The sequence below is a fragment of the Oxyura jamaicensis genome, chromosome 10 (genome assembly GCF_011077185.1).
Source record: "Oxyura jamaicensis isolate SHBP4307 breed ruddy duck chromosome 10, BPBGC_Ojam_1.0, whole genome shotgun sequence".
Classification (NCBI taxonomy): domain Eukaryota; kingdom Metazoa; phylum Chordata; class Aves; order Anseriformes; family Anatidae; genus Oxyura; species Oxyura jamaicensis.
The window spans coordinates 13,162,935-13,184,610 of NC_048902.1; the positions used below are offsets into that span (position 1 = coordinate 13,162,935).

A 21,676-nucleotide genomic window follows, 5' to 3' on the forward strand; every position below is an offset into this window, starting at 1 on the left:
CTTCTAAAAACTAATAATTAACTTTTTCTCATTTGAAATGAGTTAAAAGTAATTTTAAGTACCACAAATGTGCAAGTTCCTCTATGAGGCTTCGTATTTTCCTCCCTTACTAAGTCTGATTCAAACTCTCATGACAAAGCTTAAGTGACACTTGAGCCGCATTCCTTTCTACATTGTTTTAGCACTAACACCCTCAAAACATTTAAGTGAAAATGTTGCTTTCTTCCACTTGACTCTGCCCTGAAAACATAATGTGCCTGAACAATTTTAAACAAAAATACAGATTCAATGAGGAATGTCCACATGCTGTTAGGTGAGAAGTACATGCATGTGTCTCCAGGTTACATAAGTCATGCAGGTACCTGAGCTGCCTTGAAACTCCCTGAGAAGCAACGTGTGTTAACTCACATGGAGCACCATGCTAACACCACTACTTCTAGTGCTGCTGCTAGCTTAGGGATTGTCTACTCATTGTCTGGTTGGCTGGGCTGAAGATGCTGTTGACTCCAGCTACTCTTTTCTCCCTTCCAGTCTCCAGCCGACCTCTATGAGTGCATTATTGAGGTACTTCAGTAAAGGCAAGCTAGGTTAGCTTAAACTTTTAAAAAGCAATTCTTTGCTAACCAACTAATTTTGGCCAACACAAGCTAGCAATCAGTTATGTGTGCAGTTCGGAGAGGGGAAAAAGTCCTAAAAGGAGGACAACTAAAAATAGCATCTCCTTGAGAGGTCAACCGTGGCCAGAAGAGGATATCTGCACATGGCCCTGGTCATCTCTACATTGTTTTTCTATACCCTCTCTAAAAGCAGAACAATCTGTTCTGTTTGTTTGTTTTTTTTACATCATTTAAGATTTAAATATCACATTTTGATCTGGCATCTAAAATCAGAGAGTCTATGCACTGTACACCATACTTCTCCAATAAAAATAATGGAAATATTGGCTTTCCCCACAACCCATGGCTGAAGCCAGGCTGGAGACAGACCAACTCATGTGCACAACTGTGCCTAGAAACCCTAATGCTTATGGAGACAAAAATCAGATCATATTAATCATCAATCTTGTACCCTTCACACACATCTTCTACCAAACATTAGACTAGGCATCAGACCAGGAGTTTTAATGCCATAGACTGGAATATTCTTTCTGCAAAACACGTCAGCTAAACTTGTGTGCCACTGGTCCTGTCCAGGAGGTTATGTTATGGTGTTGCAACACATCCTGTTAAAATCCTATAGTGACAGCTGTGCTTGAATATGGCTGCTGCTATATGGCTGCAATTACAATTTGAATGATTGGCAGTTATCCGTAGGCCTCAAAGCATCTATTCTCAGTGCAGCCACTTGTTTTCTAATGAAAAAAATGCAAACTGTGTGACTGGAACAAAAGGAAAAGTGAAAAATGGCAATGATGCTTTGATGTTTGTTTTTGTTTCTAGCATAGAATATTCCACATTAACTGTAACATTTATTTTGGCAATTCCTACTATTCAGTTACACCTAATGGTACATAATGACCTTTAACCTTAAAAAAACAACCCATGCCTCTAGGACTTGTCATATTGTCTTAACAAGTAGTTAGTATCTGAACTAAGTTCAAAATAAAATTCTTTTTCAGTGGCAAAAGGACAACTTCAGCAATGTCAAATTATCAAAATTCATTTACAGCAGTTGAAATACTAAGCTATGTCAAATGAGAAGAATTGTGCTTTTTAGCTGCAGAGTGAAATTATGACACAAACATTCTGTCAGCTTTGTAAGCCAATAACTACATTAAGCAGATTTTTGCCAGTGTGCCTAATTTGCAGAGGAAGCTGGTAAACTGTAACTAGAATTTAGGTCAAGCTGTTGGCATTTTTTTCAGCCCATATCCACAGAGACTATAAAACAGCAGTAGTGAGACAGTAGTCTTTCTCCACTGAAAAAGTAAGAAATTTGGCTAACTCTTCATTAAGGCTCACCTTGAAAATTTGCTGGGTCCTTCCCCATCTTCATCATCGAAATCCATTCTGTAAAAGCAAGATTTCAAACACGTAATCATGAAGGTGGCAATGGTGACATGAACATTCAAGTCAACAGCTCGCAATGTTGTTTGGTACATATTTTGACTGGGGGTAGTGATGGCTGTAGATTCCAGTCTTGCTCATACTCTCCAGACCCCCTAAAAGTAGCTTACTAGCTGCCAGGAATACAAAGAACACAAGTTAAAAAACAAATAAACAACAACCACCATCACCACAACAAAACAAACAAACAACCACTCTGTTCTGCTCCACAAAAATCCACACTGATAAAATCAACAAATAAAAGGAAATATTAAACAAATGTAATTCTTGTGTAACAGCCAGAAGTGCTATCTCTCAGGTCTGATAGAAGTCTACAGAAATTAAAGGTAGAGCAGTATGAACTCCCATCCTCTTTGCCAAAGAGATTACGTATTTCACCTCTATTGATCGTAACCATGGCACACTCTTAGACCTGTCCTATATCACCAATAATTTCACACGAATTACCAGCCAGGCTGTAGGTAGCAATTACCTGGCTGTAAGTAGCAATTACTTTGTGGTATTCCTTACTGAGGCCATACTAAAATGACCTGTGGGTCTACTGTGCACCTCACTTACCTGCTTTATATCCCAGACCTTCTTCTTAAGTAAAAGAGATGAGCTCTTCCTTGGGCCAAACCCTAGCCCTCCAGTTAGGATGCTCTAGGGAGCCACAAAAAGCAAGAATTTCTTTCTTCACTTACTACACAGAGACACTAGGAAGATTAACCTCCTAAATTAGTCACCTAAATTACTTTCCTACACTACGCAGCATGATTACTTCCTTTCTGTTGATATTGTCACTACAAAGCTCTGTAAAATTATATTTTACATTTTTGTATCCCTAAGAAGAGGTAGACCAATAGATATTCCAATTACAAGGGGGCCACTCTGGCATTATGTCAGACTAAGAACCAATCTGATATAAAATTACCATATACAATTATTGTGTTAGTGTATTTATATTAATAAGAACCTATGTTGGTATGACAGAGACTTGAGCAGTCACATAAATGTAATTTGTGTAGATAGGAAATAATGTGTTTTTGTTTGTTTTTGTTTTTTTTTTCAAATGATTTTGTTGGGTTTCTTCACACTCAAAGCCTTTTAGAATTTCAGGGTAATATAACATAATTTATATAATTACAAATTTGATGCCTCTACTACTTCATGTTAACAATAGATATATGTCATATTAAAGGCAAAAACCCTAAAAAGTGACAATATTTAACTCAATATTAAAAAACAAACAAACAAAAAACCACAACTTTCCAATTAAAAATTGAGACATACATTCAGAGTATGGGATCAGTGGTGTAAAAACACTCTTTAAATTTGCACAAACATACAGCAGAATGTGCTTCAGACAATACAGCCTTGCTTCCTAATTTTGATATCAAAGACAGACTGGTCTATACAAGATGCATCTGACTCACAGCAATCTATGTACAATCAGGACGTGAGCAGCAAATAAGCACAGGAATTGGAAATGGCATTAGAAAAGACAGGGTAATATTTCCCAGATGGCAATAGTGATCATTCATTTCTAAAGAAAGCAAGGAGAAAACCATTTTCCCAAAAGAGTCTTAAGAAGAGATGCACATTTAATTTGGTTGTTTGATGCAATCATCATTTTCACTATAAATTACATTCTTGCTCACCTAATTATCACCAAACCCAGTTCCTGAATCGCTTCCCTTTCCAGTGACCTCTCTCTCAGCTGCGTTGCACAGAACAACACCGACCTCCAGCGGCCAGCGACATCTCCTGAGCAGAAGTACTAAACCAGGAGGACCCTGCGACGTGCTGCTAGACTCAAACGTGGTCTTCGGTGCTGGCATCCACAGCCTGAATTTCCTCAGATGTGCTGCAGCACTCATTGTATTTTAACACTTGTGCATTATCATCTTGTTGAAGCTGTCCTCTTACCTACCTGCTTCTTCCCCACATAATAGCGTGCCTTTATGCACATATACGTGTATACACAATAGTCCAGAACCAATTTGGGGGTTATTTCACTCACAGTGTTTCTACTTACGCCAAAAAATGTGAAAGTCAATGTTAGGTGAGAACTGTTTCAAGTAAAGCACACACTCAGGCAGGCACTGGGCTGGCTGCAGCTAGAACAACTTGCAAAATCATCACGTCAGGCATATCCTTCCCTGGTTTCACTGGCAACTGAAACACAACTGAGATAAAGCTGGAGTTTCAAGTGTAGGGAACATGGGCAGAAAAAAATACATAGCCATATTATAGGGAAAAGCCTTTTCCCCAGAAATTTAGTAAGACTCTGCTTAAATTTGGGATGCATTCATTTTTTAATTCCTTTTTCTTCCTCTCCAATACACTAGGATTCCATACTGTGTAAAATTTTCTTAGCTTCCAGCCAAATACTCTAGCTGAGTGCTAAGAAATGGATTTTCCCCTCAAAAATCAAATACTGTCTCTGCTGCAATTTAGACTAAATTTTATTATTACCAGAATATAATACTGAGAATTACAGAGAGCCTGATGAAAGTTTAAGGCTCGATCCTGCTGCCCGTGCTCAGTGCATAGTCCCTCTTACTCCTTACTCCCTGCTTTTCCAAATGGCTGGCTATCAGCTTCTCATCTCATAAGATCTTGATGGGCTAATACCCATAGGTAACCCCTACCATACGCATAGTAAGCTCATCACTGCAGAAGCTCGGCCTAGAGTGCAATGCCAGACTGCAGCATACTAAAATCTCTAAATAACACCTCTGCTTTGTTCAACTACCAAAAAATCCTGACTTCTTTCCAAATGCAATAATATAAAAAAAATAAGAAATTGAACATGTAGTTCATGAAAATGACAATACTTGTAAAAATGCAAATGTATTTGTCCCCTCTTTGTTAATAACTAAGTTTCCTAGTTTCATATTTCACTGTGTAAAAAGAAAAAAAAAATCCCCTAAAAATCTGAAAAAAAAAACCACTCAGGTTTAAAGTCAGTGATTCTAACTTCCTGCCAGAACCACTCCATCTGCTTTGTAGTAAGGCAAAGTGAACGGCAAGGAATCAGCTGCAATCTTTAGCTGAACACAGCAGAACACACAAAAATAATATTCCAACAAACTCTTCATACCCTGGCAGATAAGATCTGTTCAGATAGAATATATTGCACAGTACCAAAGCACTTGAAGCAACCTTGAAGAAGACAAATGACATCATTTCAGAAGTTCCAGAAAGAGTATCTTATCTTCATTTAAAATTCCCATTAAAAAGAGCCTAAAAAAGAGCTGCACTGTGCTCTTTTGTTTTGAAGAAAGAGCATAAGCCTTGTTTTCCTCTTTCATACTGTTCACGTCAATTGTGGAAAGATCTGATGTACGAGGTACTTAGTAAAACATTTTCCTCAAAAGATGTGTGGGTAACGTAAGTAATGGGACAAAAATATTTTTTATTACTGATTTTTAATTAGAAACATTTTCATACAAAAAAAAAAAAAAAACAATTCACAACACAAGGTGGTTCTGCACGGGTTAAAAAATGGGATTGGAGAGAATTTGAACACGATAAAATAATTATGCAAAACTCCCAAGCAATGTCAAAAGATGGCTTGCCACGATTATTCAGCATAGAAAGGGGCAGGTAGGAATGATGGGGCAGAGCGGCTGAGATGAGGATGAGGATCTGCACTACAGCCCTTTGTTTGGTGCAAGACAGGGGCACCCAGGGAGAGAGATTGCTGGCTGCGGTCTCTTCCTCCCCAAATCTCTCTCTTCTGTGCCTGAGAAACAACAAGACCATGTGCTGAACTGAAACAAAACCAATGCATCTGCAAAAGCAAACAAAAAAAAACAGCCCTTCCTCCCCGAGTACAGATAAGCAAGGAGGGCAAAAAAGCTCCTTTATCCTCTAAAACTACCTTAAACAAAGACTTCACTTTACATTTGGTAGTTACTGATCACAGCGATGTTTTATCTTATGCACTACTAGGCTGTCAATTTTTTCTATGAAGTGCTCGGTATAATTTATAGAAAGGAGAAATATTTTTCTGAGCTGTCAATGAAGCTGAATGCCTGCACCACAGAACACCTCCTGGATAGCCAATGAGTTTAAACTGATCTACATTCAAGTCCATACAGCAATTATTCTGCCAGCTTGCCTCAGCAATTATGAGAAAAGAAACAATTTTCAGAGATAACTGGAGCTAGAAAAGACGACTGTGTTTATGAGCTATATTCCTTTATGTCTGACACAAAGCATTCATTTCTAAAATGCCCAAGGATTTAGGTGTACAAAGATATATTGCCAGGACAGTAATGAAAGGACCAAGTGTTAGCTGCAACTTTGTTCAAAGAGAAGCTTCAAGGAATTAGACACAGCAGGCATTATTTCCCTCCAGGCCTGAATATGTACACACTGAACAAAAAAAATGCACCCTTGGCTCAGGCTTGAAGAAGGGTTATTAGTTTAGAGCTATGGTGCACAGATAAAGTACCACAGTATGGATATAACGGCAAATCTGTACTATCTTATTCACTGAATTTGCATATTAAATACATTTCAAATCATTTGGTTTTACATTCTTCCTATCCTCCCCCACTCCGCTTCCTTGCAAATAGATTGACAATATTTAAAATGCAACATTTAAAGCACAGCTTTCAATTAATATCAAGTCAGGACTTAATATAATCAGAAGACTTCACAGTCAGCAGCATCAACCCTTGGTAACAGTAATTTGCAAACTTGTATTCGTAGTTGACATGGTTTATGATCAAAAAAAGAGATCAACTATCCTGCAACTCAAAAGCACAGAAGGTTATACAAACCATGGAGCAATAAAAATATGTTAATGCTTTGTTTTCTCTTCTGAGGGCAACTCTGAAAAGGCTTTTTCACTGAACGGTTTCAAATTAAAAATGGGAGGCCTGTTAAACACAGATCTCAGGAATTTCTCAGAGCAGTTCTATACAGTTAGCTCAGCATAGGGAAGCACGCTCCCAGGGGAACAACCTCCAGACTGTCCTGTCCAAAGGAACCTCCCTCAGAGCCAACACCCCAAGTGCTCAGCTCACACCAGCTCAGTTCTGCACCCAAGGCAAGGTCCACGTTCTCCTCTCTGAACTCGTTCCAGGAACGAGGCTCCAGCACCGGTACTTGGGCAGGCACCCAGAACGGGCAGCATGTCTTGGCCAGCCATCCCTAGGGCAGCGCTCACCAGGTGCTTGTCAGTGAAAATTTTATTCACACTATCGATCCAAATAAGTCCTACCACTGTAATATGTAAGGCTAAGTATAATACTAACCAATCTCTTTTGCAGGCACACTTGTACCACAGATATATATCTCAGGGAAAGAATCACCATTACTTGCGATCAGCCATTTGTTAAAGAAAAAAAAAAAAAGGTATTTTTGGTAGTTCTGATAGTATTAGAGAGTGGTTTTCTGCTCTTCTGCATCTCCTGATATGTTTTTCTTCTAATACAGAAGGTAACTATCAGCTGCCACAGAACGTGATGTGGAAAAGCTATGGCTAGACCATGCCAACCTTTATATTTGGATAAAACAAATCCTCTTCTTCAGCAGAACCTTCATCTAGGTTAGGAACTCGATTCAGGCCATTTATCCCAGAACTGGGGGCACTACGCAGCATTTCCCGTGAAGTTTAGGATATCATACACCACAAACTCTGAACCGAGAAACTACTTGTGCTATTTCTGTACCTGGGACTATAAAGAAAACATTCTCAACAGATGGCATTTATTTGAGAGATTCCAGGTCCAATTTTCAGATGAAGCTGGATAAGTCGGCATGTACAAGTAAGAACACATCTTATAACCTTTATTCAAATGATAAATGCTTTTGAGATTAAACAGACATAGGCAACACACAATCATTAGAAAAAAACAGCCATGGGATCCAAACTCTGTTTCTGGATGCTTTGCCAAATCCCAAAGTCCTTTGAAGTGTGCAAAAAAACAAAAACCACCCCTATCAGCAAGTTTGATCTTGCAGTAAGAGCAGATACATTGAAAAGAAAAGCAAAACACCAGCAACTAATGCCATAACACAGTTTACCTATATAAACATTATATTATAAGGATACAAATATATATATATACATATATATATATTTCCAGTTTTTCAATACAAATAGTTTCCATTCAGCACTGAAAAAAAGGAAATGGCTTACCCAGAGCGGCGCTTTCCTCCTCTGGAAGGCATGGATCCTGCCATTCTCACCTGTCCACTTGCCATTGGCGCCACTGGCAAGGCCACTGAGCCAGGGATATCAGATGCCATTTCTGTAATATGGAAGTGGGGAAAGAGGGTGGGGAAAAAGATCTTTTAATCCATTACCTCCAAGGAGAAACCCATGATGACAAAATTACAGAAAGGCCCTTTCAAACATAAATGGGGAAACACTTTCCTTCTTATTTCTAAGAAAACGTAAAGCTCTCCCATCAATGCCTAGCAAGCTGTCAGCTCCTTTAAAACAAATGCAGGTTTGTAAATAACCATTATGTGTGCCTTGGGAGATGGCTGAGAAAACACAGCATACAGTAGGTGCCTTTGCATTAATGTTCACCTATGGGATTGTCACAGTTCTGCTTCTCAGAGGGGCTGGCAGAGGAAGGCCAACAACCTTTACCAGTAGTTACACTTCCCCGTAGAGATTCGCAGGGCTGAATCTCCAAGAGAAATGAAGCTGTACAAAATGAGAAGAATAAAACCTCCAAGACGTCCCAGTTTGCCAAATAGGTCAAGAGTTTAGAGCAGGAATTAATTATTGGGCAATGCTTTTCTTTTATTATTTACATTTTGGTAGCACTCAGTGGACCAGACTGAACTTTGCAGAGCTCCTGCTCTCCCTGCATTTCTGTGTGGAACCTTGTAGAGCTGACCTGAGCCTGAAACGCAGGCTGGCACATATCCCTCTGCCAGTGCTCCGGGCTTAATGAGATCCCCAAATCCCTGATCTGAGGAACAAAAACAGTGCAACTGTCTTCAGACCACTAGTGGCAAGTACTTCTACAAGGTATCAGTAACAGTCTGATACACTCTAAAAAAAGAAAAATGGAATATAATGTATTTATATTGTATTTTTATATAATGTATTTTTTCCTACTTCACAGATTAAGCACATTTTGTCTCTGTGTGATTCCTGTAAAGTATGCAAGCAATTAAAACTTTTTAAATGCAGATAAACTTAACTTACTCTGGAGGTAAAAATCTACAGTCATAACATTTAATTATCATGAAAGAAAATGCATCCTCCTTCCAACTTTTCTTTTTTCAAACTTGGCTGAGTATCTGGAGCTACAGATAAATATATTTACTAATGGAAAGCAAATCTGTTCAAAAATCCTGCTATTCTTTCCCAACAGATCAATACAAAAGAGCTTCAATTATGGAAGCAGGAATCCATGTTTCTTTCATTATGTCTGTAGAGCACTTCATCTCTGCCACACTTTATATAAAGCCATTATGCAGCATTATGCATTTCAAATAGTAACATTTTATCTGTTCACTGATTCCATGAATTTCTTCTGGTGCATTTACTTTTATTAACTCCTTTTCAAGCAAAGAGCAACAGAACAAAATACTCATCCAGTATTTTTCAAAGAAGTGTGCAAGGACAAACAACATTACCATGCCATGAAAAGTCCTGCTGTGTCTAAAGCTTCTGGTATGTGGAATCACTACATTAACGTATATTGGCCTAGTTCCATACAAATAAAAGCAAGAGCATCTAAACAACTGGTAAAACACTATTTCCAGAAAAAGTACTTTTAGCACTCTCATGCCGGTAATTCACTTGGAACATTCAAACTCACATTTCATGGGTATAACCGAAGGTTATTTAGAAATGCTCTGCTGACTCATTTGTTAAAACAGATGGTGAAAACCATAAATCTACCTGCAAAGTGTCCCTATCGCTCAGAAACACATTTCAATGTAAATCATTCGGGAGATCAGTTTTTGCTTTTTTTAATTAGTAATCATAATACAATTTCAAATCAATTGAGTGGTATTTTAAGAGACTGAACGCAATGCTGTATTTGTAATGAGAAATTCTTGTAGCCTCGTTTTCCTCAAGGATAAAAGAAAATAGAAGAAAACCATGCCAAGGGTTGGATTCATCTCCTCCTCAAAGTCTAGAAGTAAAGGAGATTATTTAAGTTAACTTTACAGATAGCAATAAAAATGAAACACCATCCTTGCACTACTACGCATCCCATGCTTAGGGATGTATCTGAATTTGGTTGAGTAGCCCTCTTTCTGTAGGGCCCTTGCTCTTGTCACTGACTACTCAGGCAGACTCATATAGTTCTAATCAGACGTCCAATTTAGGTGGTTGTGGCTAGGCAAAATGAGTTGGGTTTCTGCTCTTATGTTCAGCCTTTAACGTGTGGAGGCATGAGAGGAAAGGACAGTTAGGGAATTTCAGATAGGAAGGCAAAACAGGAACTGTGTATTTTTAAAAAGAAAAATGAAGAACACAGGTAACGGCTAGATGAATGACCAAACCACAGACTCAGTCATATCAGTGTCCAAGAATACCGAAATAAAACATTTTGAAGCATATAATCAGATTGTACCCTGAGAGACAAATGACGAGTTACTGTGTAGGTATCTTCAATCTCCAGAATGACGCATTAATAAAGACAAAATGAAGAAATCAAATTCTTACACAAAATAGCTTTTAAATATGTCTTCATGGTCCTAGGAGAATAAAATTAAGTTCACTGAGTTGACTGCTCTAAAAGGATGTCTTCAAAATTTCCATTTCCAAAATAAGCACAGGAAAATAAAATGAAGGACTCCACACACATTAAAGCTCAGCAAAGAGCACCTATAGTTTCAGGCCCTTAAAATCAGAAGGGTTTCCATTAAGGGACAGCCAGGCATGACAGGCCTGCATGTACAACCACACATAAGACACCCAATTTACCTTTCCACTTCAGAGTCCACCATGCCAAGGCGCCACCAGCCACTGCTTGACCTATGTTACAGCTTTACAAAACCCCAGGGGGTGGATGCACCCTGCTAGTAAAAGTAGTCAGCTTTCCAAGCTTTCTTTCCTGCCACCATATATGCAGAGGGCGAAACCAGAGGGTGGGCTGTGTCTTCCCAAGCCACGTAAGGAACACAACAAGGAAAGCAATTCTGTACTCAGTTCTTCGGATCACCCAGTACCTCACCGAAGCAAGCAGGGCAGCAGAGAAGCATCCTCTTTCTACGGTCTCAGTGCAAAAGCAGTGACACGAGAGCACAGAAGGGAGGCTCCATGGGCAGAGCTGACAAAGCGACCCCACTGCAGCTTCCAGCACCCAACTGAGCATCCCCCAGCTGGACAGCTGCTCTAGAAGTGGGAACACTGGGTTGCAGCTATAAAACCTCTGCTTACAAACCAAGCTGCTCCCTGCCTTCCCCTCCAGGTTGCAAGAATGTCCGGGGAGACGATGGAAGAGGTTTGAGCAGCTTCCCAAATTATTTCCGTTTCTGTTCATCAGCAAGCATCTAAAAGCAACAGATCTTTGATGTTACTTTTACATTTATAATGCAGGGTTCTATAGACAGGATGGGATAACTACAAAATGTGCTGGTAAGAAAAGTAGGAAAGAGTTATCTCAGAAAGCAAAGGCCAATGTGGGAGGGCAGAGCCAGACCCCGATAGAACAGCCAGCTTCTTTGACTACACACTGGAGACCAGAGAAGGTAACTGTATGTCCCTGCTCCAGAAGGAGAGACGGGACAAGTAAGCCCCCATAGACCACAATCTCTGACAGAAATGTTGTCATAGATGGGTACTCCAGGGAACTTATTACCTTCAAAAAAAAAAAAAAAAGGAAAAAAGAAAAAAGTGTGCATTGGTCTAAGACCTAATAATAGTCATCATCAGAAGAGTAAGATGTAATTGTCTGAAGTTGCATGAAAACACATTTTGGGTAGCCCCCTCAAGTAAATGAAGCTATTCTGCTGTAGCATAAACTAGTATCAAAGCCCATCACTGCAGAAACAGGTGTCAAGTTGGTTACCCCAAAGAATTAATTAAAGTTAAATAAAAGAAAGGACGTGGTCAACAATCAAAGATGACATTTCAAGGCTCACATCCACACAGATGTTAATACCGATGCTCAAAGGAGGGTTTCAGCAGCAACAAACAATAGGTAACAAGCTGTTCTCTTTCTGAGGTTGGACTTCTCAAGGAGACTTTCCTTCTGCCAACAGAAGTAAGACAAACACTGCTTACTTTACCCCAAATTAAAACATCAGTGTAAAGGTATAATGTTCAGAAAGCAAAACAGTGTCAGGCTGAATGTTCAAGAAAATCATCTATAACCTTCGTGGCAGTGCTCTCTGAAAAATAACTTGTTTAAAAGAAGCTCCTTAGTGTCAAATGGAAATGGCTCTACTATTAAAAAATGCACACAGTATTTAATTTCAAGGTTAGAAAGCGACCTAGAGACCTGCCAAAGAATACGGAAATGCTATTAACATAAAACTCAGCAAAACACATTTGCAGTGGATATTCTTCCAGTTACAGACCAGATGACCTAAGAGGCCTTGTGTTATCACTGCCACGCCTGGACGCAGGCCTGACTCTGCCATAATCCTCACAGGGATCCCTCGCAGGGACCCCCGGGGAGCTGTGCTAATCCTGGGACAACAGCACTGCACATCGTAAAAGCAGCAGAATTGATCTCTACGCTTCTGTCCGGAATTAAATTTACTGCTGAATATGTCAAGCTTTGCTCAAACTTTTCTCCAGTGCTGTATATACCAAATATATGTATATACAGATATATACATCAGATATATTTAAGGATTTTAAAATAATTTAAATAATCTGCAAATGTACATAAGATATACAGATAAAATACAGGGATTTACTCCCAGCAAGTTCCAAGTTAATCTCAAATTGTTGCAGAGATCTGTACAAAAATAGCTAGAGGGATCACAAAGCAGTAGACAGAAAGCAAGCTAAACATTGCATGGGGTAACTTGGAAGCACATGTGAACCACAATCACAAGAATCTCTGGATGGGACAACATGCCTGGATGAATCTGGGCTTTCCTCTTGAGTTGGGGAATTATTAAACCACAGCTCTTAAACCCGATCTCCAGCCCCAGCCCAAATCCACAGAGCGAAATCCAGCTCTAGTTCCTCCTGGCTTGCTCACTGGCTTAGACACCTGTCCGAGGAGCAAGGCTCTGCAAGTCCACCTTACAGAAGGACCTGTTAGCCACGTTATTTCCAACATGCCAAGATTAAACCCACCACCTACAGGAGGTGATAGAAATGCTCTCACCAGTTCAATGGGCTTTGAACCTCTGACGTCAAGTTTAATGACCAGCTCCAGGTCTGCTATGACATGTCAGGTATCATGGAGCATGCTCTCAGCAAGGCTCTCTTATCCTTCAGTATTTACTGTAATTGACAGGATTAAAGTCAGATACCAGCATCTGATCAGACTAACAGGATTCTCCTTATGTAAGGAGAAATGTAACAGATTTCTGACCGCTAATCCGCAGAATGACCGAGATCTCAATCACCTCCAAGTAAACATGGATCTAAGGCTAAATACAGAATTACGAACGTTCCCTCTCCCTCGAACAGCAACATCCATGGACATTTTAAGTGTTCCGAGAGAGCAGATTTCACAAACTTCTTTGGAAACTGCATCTTTCCATACCCTGAAGTCATTCAGGGGTTAGATGCATCTCAGCAAACAGGTTCTGATTGCAGTCATTTGCAAAGGAGGGTTTCTGCCTAGCACGGAGACATTCAGGAATAAACTAAATTGTATCTCTTACTTTAGGATATGCCAGTGAACATATGAAGCCATCATGTAGCCAAAAATATTTCACAGAAACACCTATGCTAAAACCAAGCTGCATATTTAGTCATTGATTTTGCACGTTACCTATGGAGATTATAAAACAAGAGATGACTTTCAGAGAATATCAGAATTAAAACATTTCATTGTTCCCGTTAACTCCGTTCAATACTGTTTTATTGCAGCTCTCTGCCAGATACTTTAAATAGACTCCACATCAGAAAGATCTACTGTACAGAGAGGATATGCAGAAAAGCAAAAATATCCTTTTCTATGCTCTCTAACACAATTATCATAGCAAATAAATCAGGAAATACAATAAATCCCACCTTTAAAGCAGACTCTTTCAAAGATGCTATTTCTTTCCTGTGAACAAAACCTTCTTGGAGAGAAATTTTATCCGCATATAAGAAGTGTCAGAAACCTCTGGGAAGAAATGTAGCAGCATTGGTATTCTGCTCAGAAAATGTCATCACAGATCTGTTTACCTTAACTGTGGACCATGATTCAGCCAGTGACAACCGTCTTGCATACTGATCAATTTATTTGCAGCAAAATTACTAACATTTTCTACTTTAACCATTTAGGTTCTGGAAACAGCTACTAAGAAAGGGAGGGCTTTTATGAATAATATATAAATTCTACTTAATTTTAAAATTTCTCCTCCACCAAAATCAAAATGCCCTGTACTTCGGGGAGGGGGGTGTGTCTCTCACCATCTCGAAGAAAAATTAGGGCACATTGTGAGTAGTTACTGGATAAATGCTCCATTTTTAAAAATTAATATCAGGGGTTTATCATCCTTCAGCATCACAGATGAATTCTAAAGCATACATGAAAGGGGGGAAATTATGTGATTAAGCTCATCATTTTGGGACACGGCAGAGACAGTCACAGACCTTTTAAGAGATGCCCTAACTGGTGGTCTGGAGGCCAATTCCAGTTACCTTGTGCCCACTCCCTTTGCTGTGACTCTGGAGGAGACACCAACAGCTGTTAGGACAATGAAACCAATCTAGGAGATACCTATCACGTCCCATCAGGTAGATTGGGAGAGTAGCTTGAGAAGCCAAAGAACTGAGATCCTGTGTGGTGCCCCCACATTTCACTGCTGTGTCCCAAGGCCAGTTAGAGTAGTCCTGGCATGTCAGTACAAACCATACCTTCTGTGTGCCTTGCAGCCCCACAGCATCATGTGCATGTGCAAAAGGAGGTTGGGTCCAAAAAAATTACAAGGCTCTGCTTTTAACTGATACAGTTTTGGTCTACTTTATGGGAATTCTTCCTTTAAGTGCCCAACTAGCTGGGGAAGGACGGGATGGATACATGCTTCTTCATTCCTCCCATCTTCCCGACAAACTGCACGATGCCAATTTACCTTCTCACACCAAAAACAGGTCAGAAGCATATCCAAAGACCTGGACCAGCCTTGGAGTGAAAACACAACCTCAGCCTCAACCACACGGCAACAGACTCTTGGTTATAAATAGTCGCAAGTGGGAAAGTGTAGGTGCAAACCGAGCAGGGAAGTAGGGTAGTCACTGTAAAAGGACAGTTTGTGGAGAGGATGAAAATCCAGCTTCGAAAGGCTGTTTCAGGGTGGATGGAACATTTATTAAAACAAAAGATGCAGAAACTTAGCCTACATGAAGGGTCACGGTAAAACTGCAGCCAGGATGGTTTATACTGTTTGAATCTGACCCTGTCTGGTCTTAGGCCAGTGCATACACGATCATACACTGGTAACACATAATTCTTTATTTTTTCTGCCTTAATTTGTTCTGGCTTTATTGATATTATTTCAGTTGATATTAGTGACATGTGGCAAAAGTACTAATTAAACGATTCTGCATTACAAAAAAATTAGGCTTCCCACACAATGCATCATTTCCATTTAAAATGAACGGTGATCCTCCCTCCTCCTCTGACATTTTGTATTTGCCAAAAATAACTGCATAATTATAAGTTGTGTGCAAGAAACAGAAGGTAACATTCAAAGTTATTTTCCATATTTTCATTTACTGTGTCAGAACGAGCAAATACAATCTATGGCTATTCTGTTATGCAAAATGGGCCAAAGCTAACCCGTTAATGAACTCTCAAAAACTGAAGCATACGCCCAGCCTGGGCAAACAAACAAGATGAAAAATAATAATGTGCAATGAATTTCCTTCAAGTTTCTCAGTGGCAGATCACGTTCAGTCCGTTAACTCATCGTTTAACAAGTCTGTTTCATTTAGCTTGTTTGGGTTGGCATTCAATTAGAAATTCATGCACAGGATATTTTTTTTTTTTTCCCTTCTTAAAACAGAACACTTGCTGTATTTCAACCAGTAAACACCAACAGGGAAAGTGGAAGCTGCAAGACAAGCCAGAGCTATGCTGAAGCCAGGCACGGTAACACGGACCTAGGCAAAACACCTGCATGTGGAGCTGCACCAGCAGATCCTCACTCGTTATTAGTTAAAAGGGCTTGGTAAGGCTCTGACATTTTGTGGCTCAGCAGGAAAGCAAAAAGCCAACTGGGTTGCTCTCAATTTGTTCCAGTACAAGCTAAAATAACAAAACCAAACAAACAAAACCACCACCAACAAACAACACACATCACTGCACCATTAGCTCTACCAGGATTCCAATTATGTCTAAATTCTGTTGCATCTGCCTCTGCACTAAGACTTGAATTCTTTCTACACAGAAGGCAAAACACTCTCATCTAACCTGCACCGTGCTGTCCCTTCCTGGATGTCCGTGTGACTACGTGCCTCAAACAGAATGGCTGAATTGGGGTTCCTTGCACTGCCTGTCCCCTCTTGGGAACCACCCCGAGCCTGTCCACGCATCAAGTGCAAAGGGAAACCATTTGAGTTAAACTGTCCTACAAATTGTTCCTTTTAATTCATTTTTTTTTAATCTCTCGGCACCATTTTTTCCTTCTTTCCATGCCATCTTAACCAGCCATGACCATCTCTGGCTGCTCCAAGCTCCCTGCAACAGGAGGCTGCGGGTGCTAGAAGGCTGTACAGGCTTTAGAGCCTGCCCAAAACGGTGGAAAGGAAACCTGCTGAGAGCTATTCAACACAAATGTCCTGCCTGGCTCAGGAAGGCTCTGAGTCACGCATGGCTGAGGGGTGGGAACGTACCCAGGGGAGCACCAGACATTCTTGCCCTGATTTTATACTTCTTCAAGCATCTGCTTTGGCCAGCACTGGAAAAGGCATGCTGAGCTGGATGAACCTTTTGTCTGGGACAGGGCGGCCAGGTTGTACATGATGAGCAGGGCACACCATGTTTCTCAAGCTTGCTTCTTCTCCAGAGGTAAGAAATTAGCCAACTCCCACTGCTAGATTATTTCATAAATAATCAAATTAAGCATTTGCCATAGCACGTCCTTACTCTTGATGACCGATATAATGTTTTATATAGACATTGCTATTTGTGCTTCCTCAAACTCTTCATCTTGTTTCATTTTCCTGTTCTGCAAGATAATTGTCCAAAGATGTTTACAAGCTAACGTGCTTTAATAAATTCCTATGTAACTGTTTTATGAGAAATAAATAATAGCAATGTGTGCAGATAAACTATTGAGCAGTTACTATGCCATCATTTGAGACTTCATTTTTAAATAAGTAATCTGAAGATGAGTGAATAGAAACAACAGCTCGCTTCTATCAAGAAGGCTGGCTTCTTGCTGTCTGTCTAGCCTTTTTTTTTTTCCAGCAACAGAAGCTTGTTTAGATTTTGGCCAAAGTTCAGTAGTTGTACATGAACAAAATCAATTTGAGTTCAAATGTCAATTTGCAGAAATTGTTTTGAAATTACCATTAAGATAATTATAATTATATAAGCAAGAAAAGCCTCACCATGGTTCCCTGGAGCTCACATCAACAATACAACAGTGCTCTCCTTTCACAGAGGAAGCCTGCTCCGAGCTCCTATCAATCTCATAAAAACATACCGAATGGCTGTAAATATGCAATGAAATAAAGGTAATGGGTAATAAATCTGCCCACAAGATTGACCTTAATGAAATGCAGACTAAGGTAGCCTAGCTTTCCTTAGAATCCAAAGCCTTCTCTTGACTATTTCACTTTTCATCCCGACCCAGAAATGCACATTAAAGTCAAATTATGCGACTTGAGAATCAACATCACTAGATTCTTGTCCGTACTTTCTGTAAAGCCATCTATGGTAAGTCAGCTCTCAGATTTCATGAGCGTGCAAGGCAGTGTTTATGCATATAATGTTTTATTTGACTTAGAAGAACTTTAACAAGACTTTTCTTAAATATTGAGCAGAGACTTTCTTGTGAATGAATTCATGTGTGGTCCCCTCTTAGCTGTTTCACATAAATATTCTTTTAATCCACTTTCATTGAGGTAGACAGGCACAGTAAGCATGGTCTAAGCTCACAGGTACTTGTATTTACATTATTTATCCTAAATTTGAAACTTCAGATCTGCAGAGCCAGACCAAGAAGCGGTGTCTTGTGCCTTACCTGCCTACTACAGCAGAGCACAGGTCAAACACCCAGAGAAATCACCACTGGTGGTCAGTTCACTGAGCCAAGTCATCAAAGGATGCTAAAGAAAATGATGAAAGATCTTAATGAGGTACCTTTGAGGAAGCAATGTCTGTCCAAGAATGTAAGACTAAACTGACCACTGCTGCTGTGGCAGTGGACCACGAGCTGTCCTGAGCTGGGGTCAAAGACCTGAGCCTTCGGGATGCACCCACACACAAGGACATCCAGTTCCACCATGTGTAGAAAGCTCAGGAACAACACAGTCCAACTACAAAGATACAAAATTTAGACCACTCCGATTTAAATTACTCATTGTAAATCACTTATTCATATCCTTCAAACGCCTTTATTATTTATTACAAATATTTTTTTAAGTTTGCCTCAGAAGAGTATGTTAATTCTAAATTCTATTCAGAACAGCAACTCCTGTTAGCAAATACTTAATTATCAGTGTATTTACAGTGTCCTTGGGCACTGTTAGGTAATCACAATTCTATTGTTTCCATTAAACAATATTTTATTGATAGCACTAATGACTTCAGTTCTGCTCGATCAACAAGCAAATGATGCCTATTTGATGTTACAATAATTAATTGGCTTTTCAGGTGTTTCCACATCCCTATTTATTACTACAAGTAACACTATTTGTGTGAAATAGCCTAAAAAGAATATCAGTATGCATCACAAAAAATGTTCTAAAAATAGTATGGTTTCCTATTTCTCCTTTTTCCTCAAAATTTCTTAAGCAATGTTCTCTGCATAAAAATTGGTGAGGAAAAAAAACACACTTAGCTCCATTTTAAAAACCCAGCCTGAACCTTGAGTATTAAATATCAAGTTCATTTTATCCCTCACTGAAATTCCAGTAAGTAAAAGATTTTCTGATTGACATCTCTTAATTTTTCTTTCTAGAGATGGGAAAAAACAGCTATCTTCACTTTTCTATAACAGAGACAAGGATCAAAAATTTCATGCCGTTTGAACAAGATGCACAAGTGAATGGACTGGTTGTGTGATCCCTTATTTCAAACCATTCTTTTTCTAAACTCCAGGCCCAATTTATGAAGCTCTGTAGTCCAGCCTTTAGATCATGGAAAAGGTTTGTGGACAGGGAAAATCCAGATTCAGGTCTTACTGGACCTCAAAAAGATGCCTAAAAAGCATCCACCAATCTCCCCCCAACCTACAGCTGGCAGCTTTCACAGCTCTTGATGTGTTCAGTTTAACCTCCGGCAGAGGACAGCCTTAGGAACAACTTCTGAAACTCCCACTGATCTGACATACCAACTCATATTAGCAATTGGCTGTGTCTTTGAAGAAGAGTTTCCCCAAAAGCTGAATTTTTCTGCCTTCCAAAAAGGCTACAAACAAAGGTCGTAATGATTTTTCTACCCATCACTGCCCTAGGATCATTAATTACACTGTTTAGAACAGTCTGCCTTTTAGGTAATTTCAAGCATTACATCTTTCATGTCTGTAAATAAGAATATAATACAAGCCCACAGGCTTTTGGAAATTCAGCGGTAGCTGTGTTTGCATTTTTTTTGCTTTACTTTCTAGAGTGTTTAATTTCCACACACGCCCCAAAGAGAACACCCCAACTATATGGAGTCAGGGAAATCTTGATAGGCATATAGTAAATACAAAATACTGCTATGCTCTGCTGCAGAAGGTTCCTTGGTGTTACTCTACATTTATTGAATCAATACTTAATCTTATACTTTGCTTTTGTCAGAATTACCAATTTTAAAACAAAAACAGTTATGGTTCCAAGTAAGCTCTGCTGGGCTTTTAAGAAGTGTTCTGCAGGAAAAAAGCTATGCTCTTGCTGCTTTTTCAAAATTACAAAATACAAGAATTTGCTGGATGTTCACGTCCTCACGTTCACATTAAATATGATCTGACTGACATCCATTACAAGCCTCTTGTTCACAAAAGTATACAGACAGTTCGGTGGATACACCAAATACGGGAGCAAAGAATGACACTGAAAAAACCTCACTACAAACAAATGGGATGTTTGTCAAAAAACAAGCTGAGTATTTGTCTATAAATATTGATCAAATTCAGTTTTTAACTTTCATATTTGCTGATGGAAGAGCAGCACAGATGAGCACAAAGGACATATACAATTACTCTGAATGCCAAACATGGCAATTGTGTCCCAGCTACTACAGGAACTCTAGAGAACAAAGCAACCAACTGGCAATGCCCAAGGCATTAACCATAAAAACCACCACAAATGCCTTATCATTACATTTCAACATTAGGACAAATCATGATTTGATTTTTGAAAACGTATGTACTTCAAATGAAGTCTCTCCGAAAGAGCAGCTTGAGTTTAACATACCAACCAAATACCCCCTATAACGCATTTTCCTACTTTTTGGATTCAGCTCTCAAACACGTAACACTTGAAAAGTTCCTCATAATATTCACTCTATTTTTCATAGATTTTTAATTTGTGTGTGTGTACAAAGCAATCAATACTTTGCTCTCAATCTTAATTCAAACTGTACTTGGCTGAGAACAAACCAACATGTTTTCAAAGGCGGATTGAGTGACCATAAGTCAAGAGAGCAAGGAATGAGTTGTAAATATTAGGATTTTATAGCCAGGTCGATGATTGGTAGTTTAGCAATCAAATAGCTATCCATCTGTGCTCCTGGGTATACTTTCCAAAGACACTAAGAAAACACGTTATCCCAACATCATAGCCACCATATAAATAAAATAGAAATTAATGGTTATTAATATACCTAGAATAAATAATATTTGTTGTTTCCAAGGCAAAAGAAAATGTGTATTTTGCTTTTTATCTCTCCTTCTTCCCAATGAGAGAAAAATATTCTTTGCTAGACCAACATAATACAGGTCTGTTATTAAAATAGTATCAATTACATAATAATGAAAAAAAATAAAGATATTCAGGCACTCCACACTGTCCTACAGGTACATTATTTTATAACCCCCTTGTAACTGAACTAATTTCAGAAATGCACATAAAAAAACATCCCAGAATACACAGACTTATAAGCAGGACAGGCAAAGTGGAGGTAAGAGAACTGAAACAAAAATCAGATGACTGGTGACCCTAGCACGGGGATATTACATGACTTGTCAGAGGTTAAGTAGGAAGTCTGAAATAAGTTTGAACCCTGGCTAGTGCCGGTTCCACAAGTCTGTCTTCTTTCCCCCATCACTTCTCAGTCAGGAGGTCCAGCCAGCATAAAACTGAAAAATGCAGGCAGCTTATAACAGCCAAGAATTCTCCTGCACAGCAAGAATTTATTGGT

General features: G+C 39.3%; 1 protein-coding gene across 6 annotated transcripts in view; it reads right to left on the reverse strand.

Annotated features, from left to right (window-relative positions):
* The window catches only part of ARNT2 (aryl hydrocarbon receptor nuclear translocator 2), a 103,585-nt gene that overhangs the window by 70,868 nt on the left and 11,041 nt on the right, over window positions 1-21,676 (reverse strand). For 4 of the 6 annotated variants that reach the window (XM_035335625.1, XM_035335623.1, XM_035335624.1 and 1 more), the window contains exons 2-3: window positions 8,206-8,317; window positions 1,962-2,009 (exon numbers count right to left, since the gene is read on the reverse strand). In XM_035335625.1, the coding sequence (XP_035191516.1) occupies window positions 1,962-2,009; window positions 8,206-8,317 (160 nt within the window). Of the gene's footprint in view, window positions 1-1,961; window positions 2,010-8,205; window positions 8,318-14,187; window positions 14,220-14,346; window positions 14,371-21,676 lie in introns of those variants that run through there. The other 2 variants (XM_035335626.1, XM_035335622.1) reach the window with 2 other exon arrangements.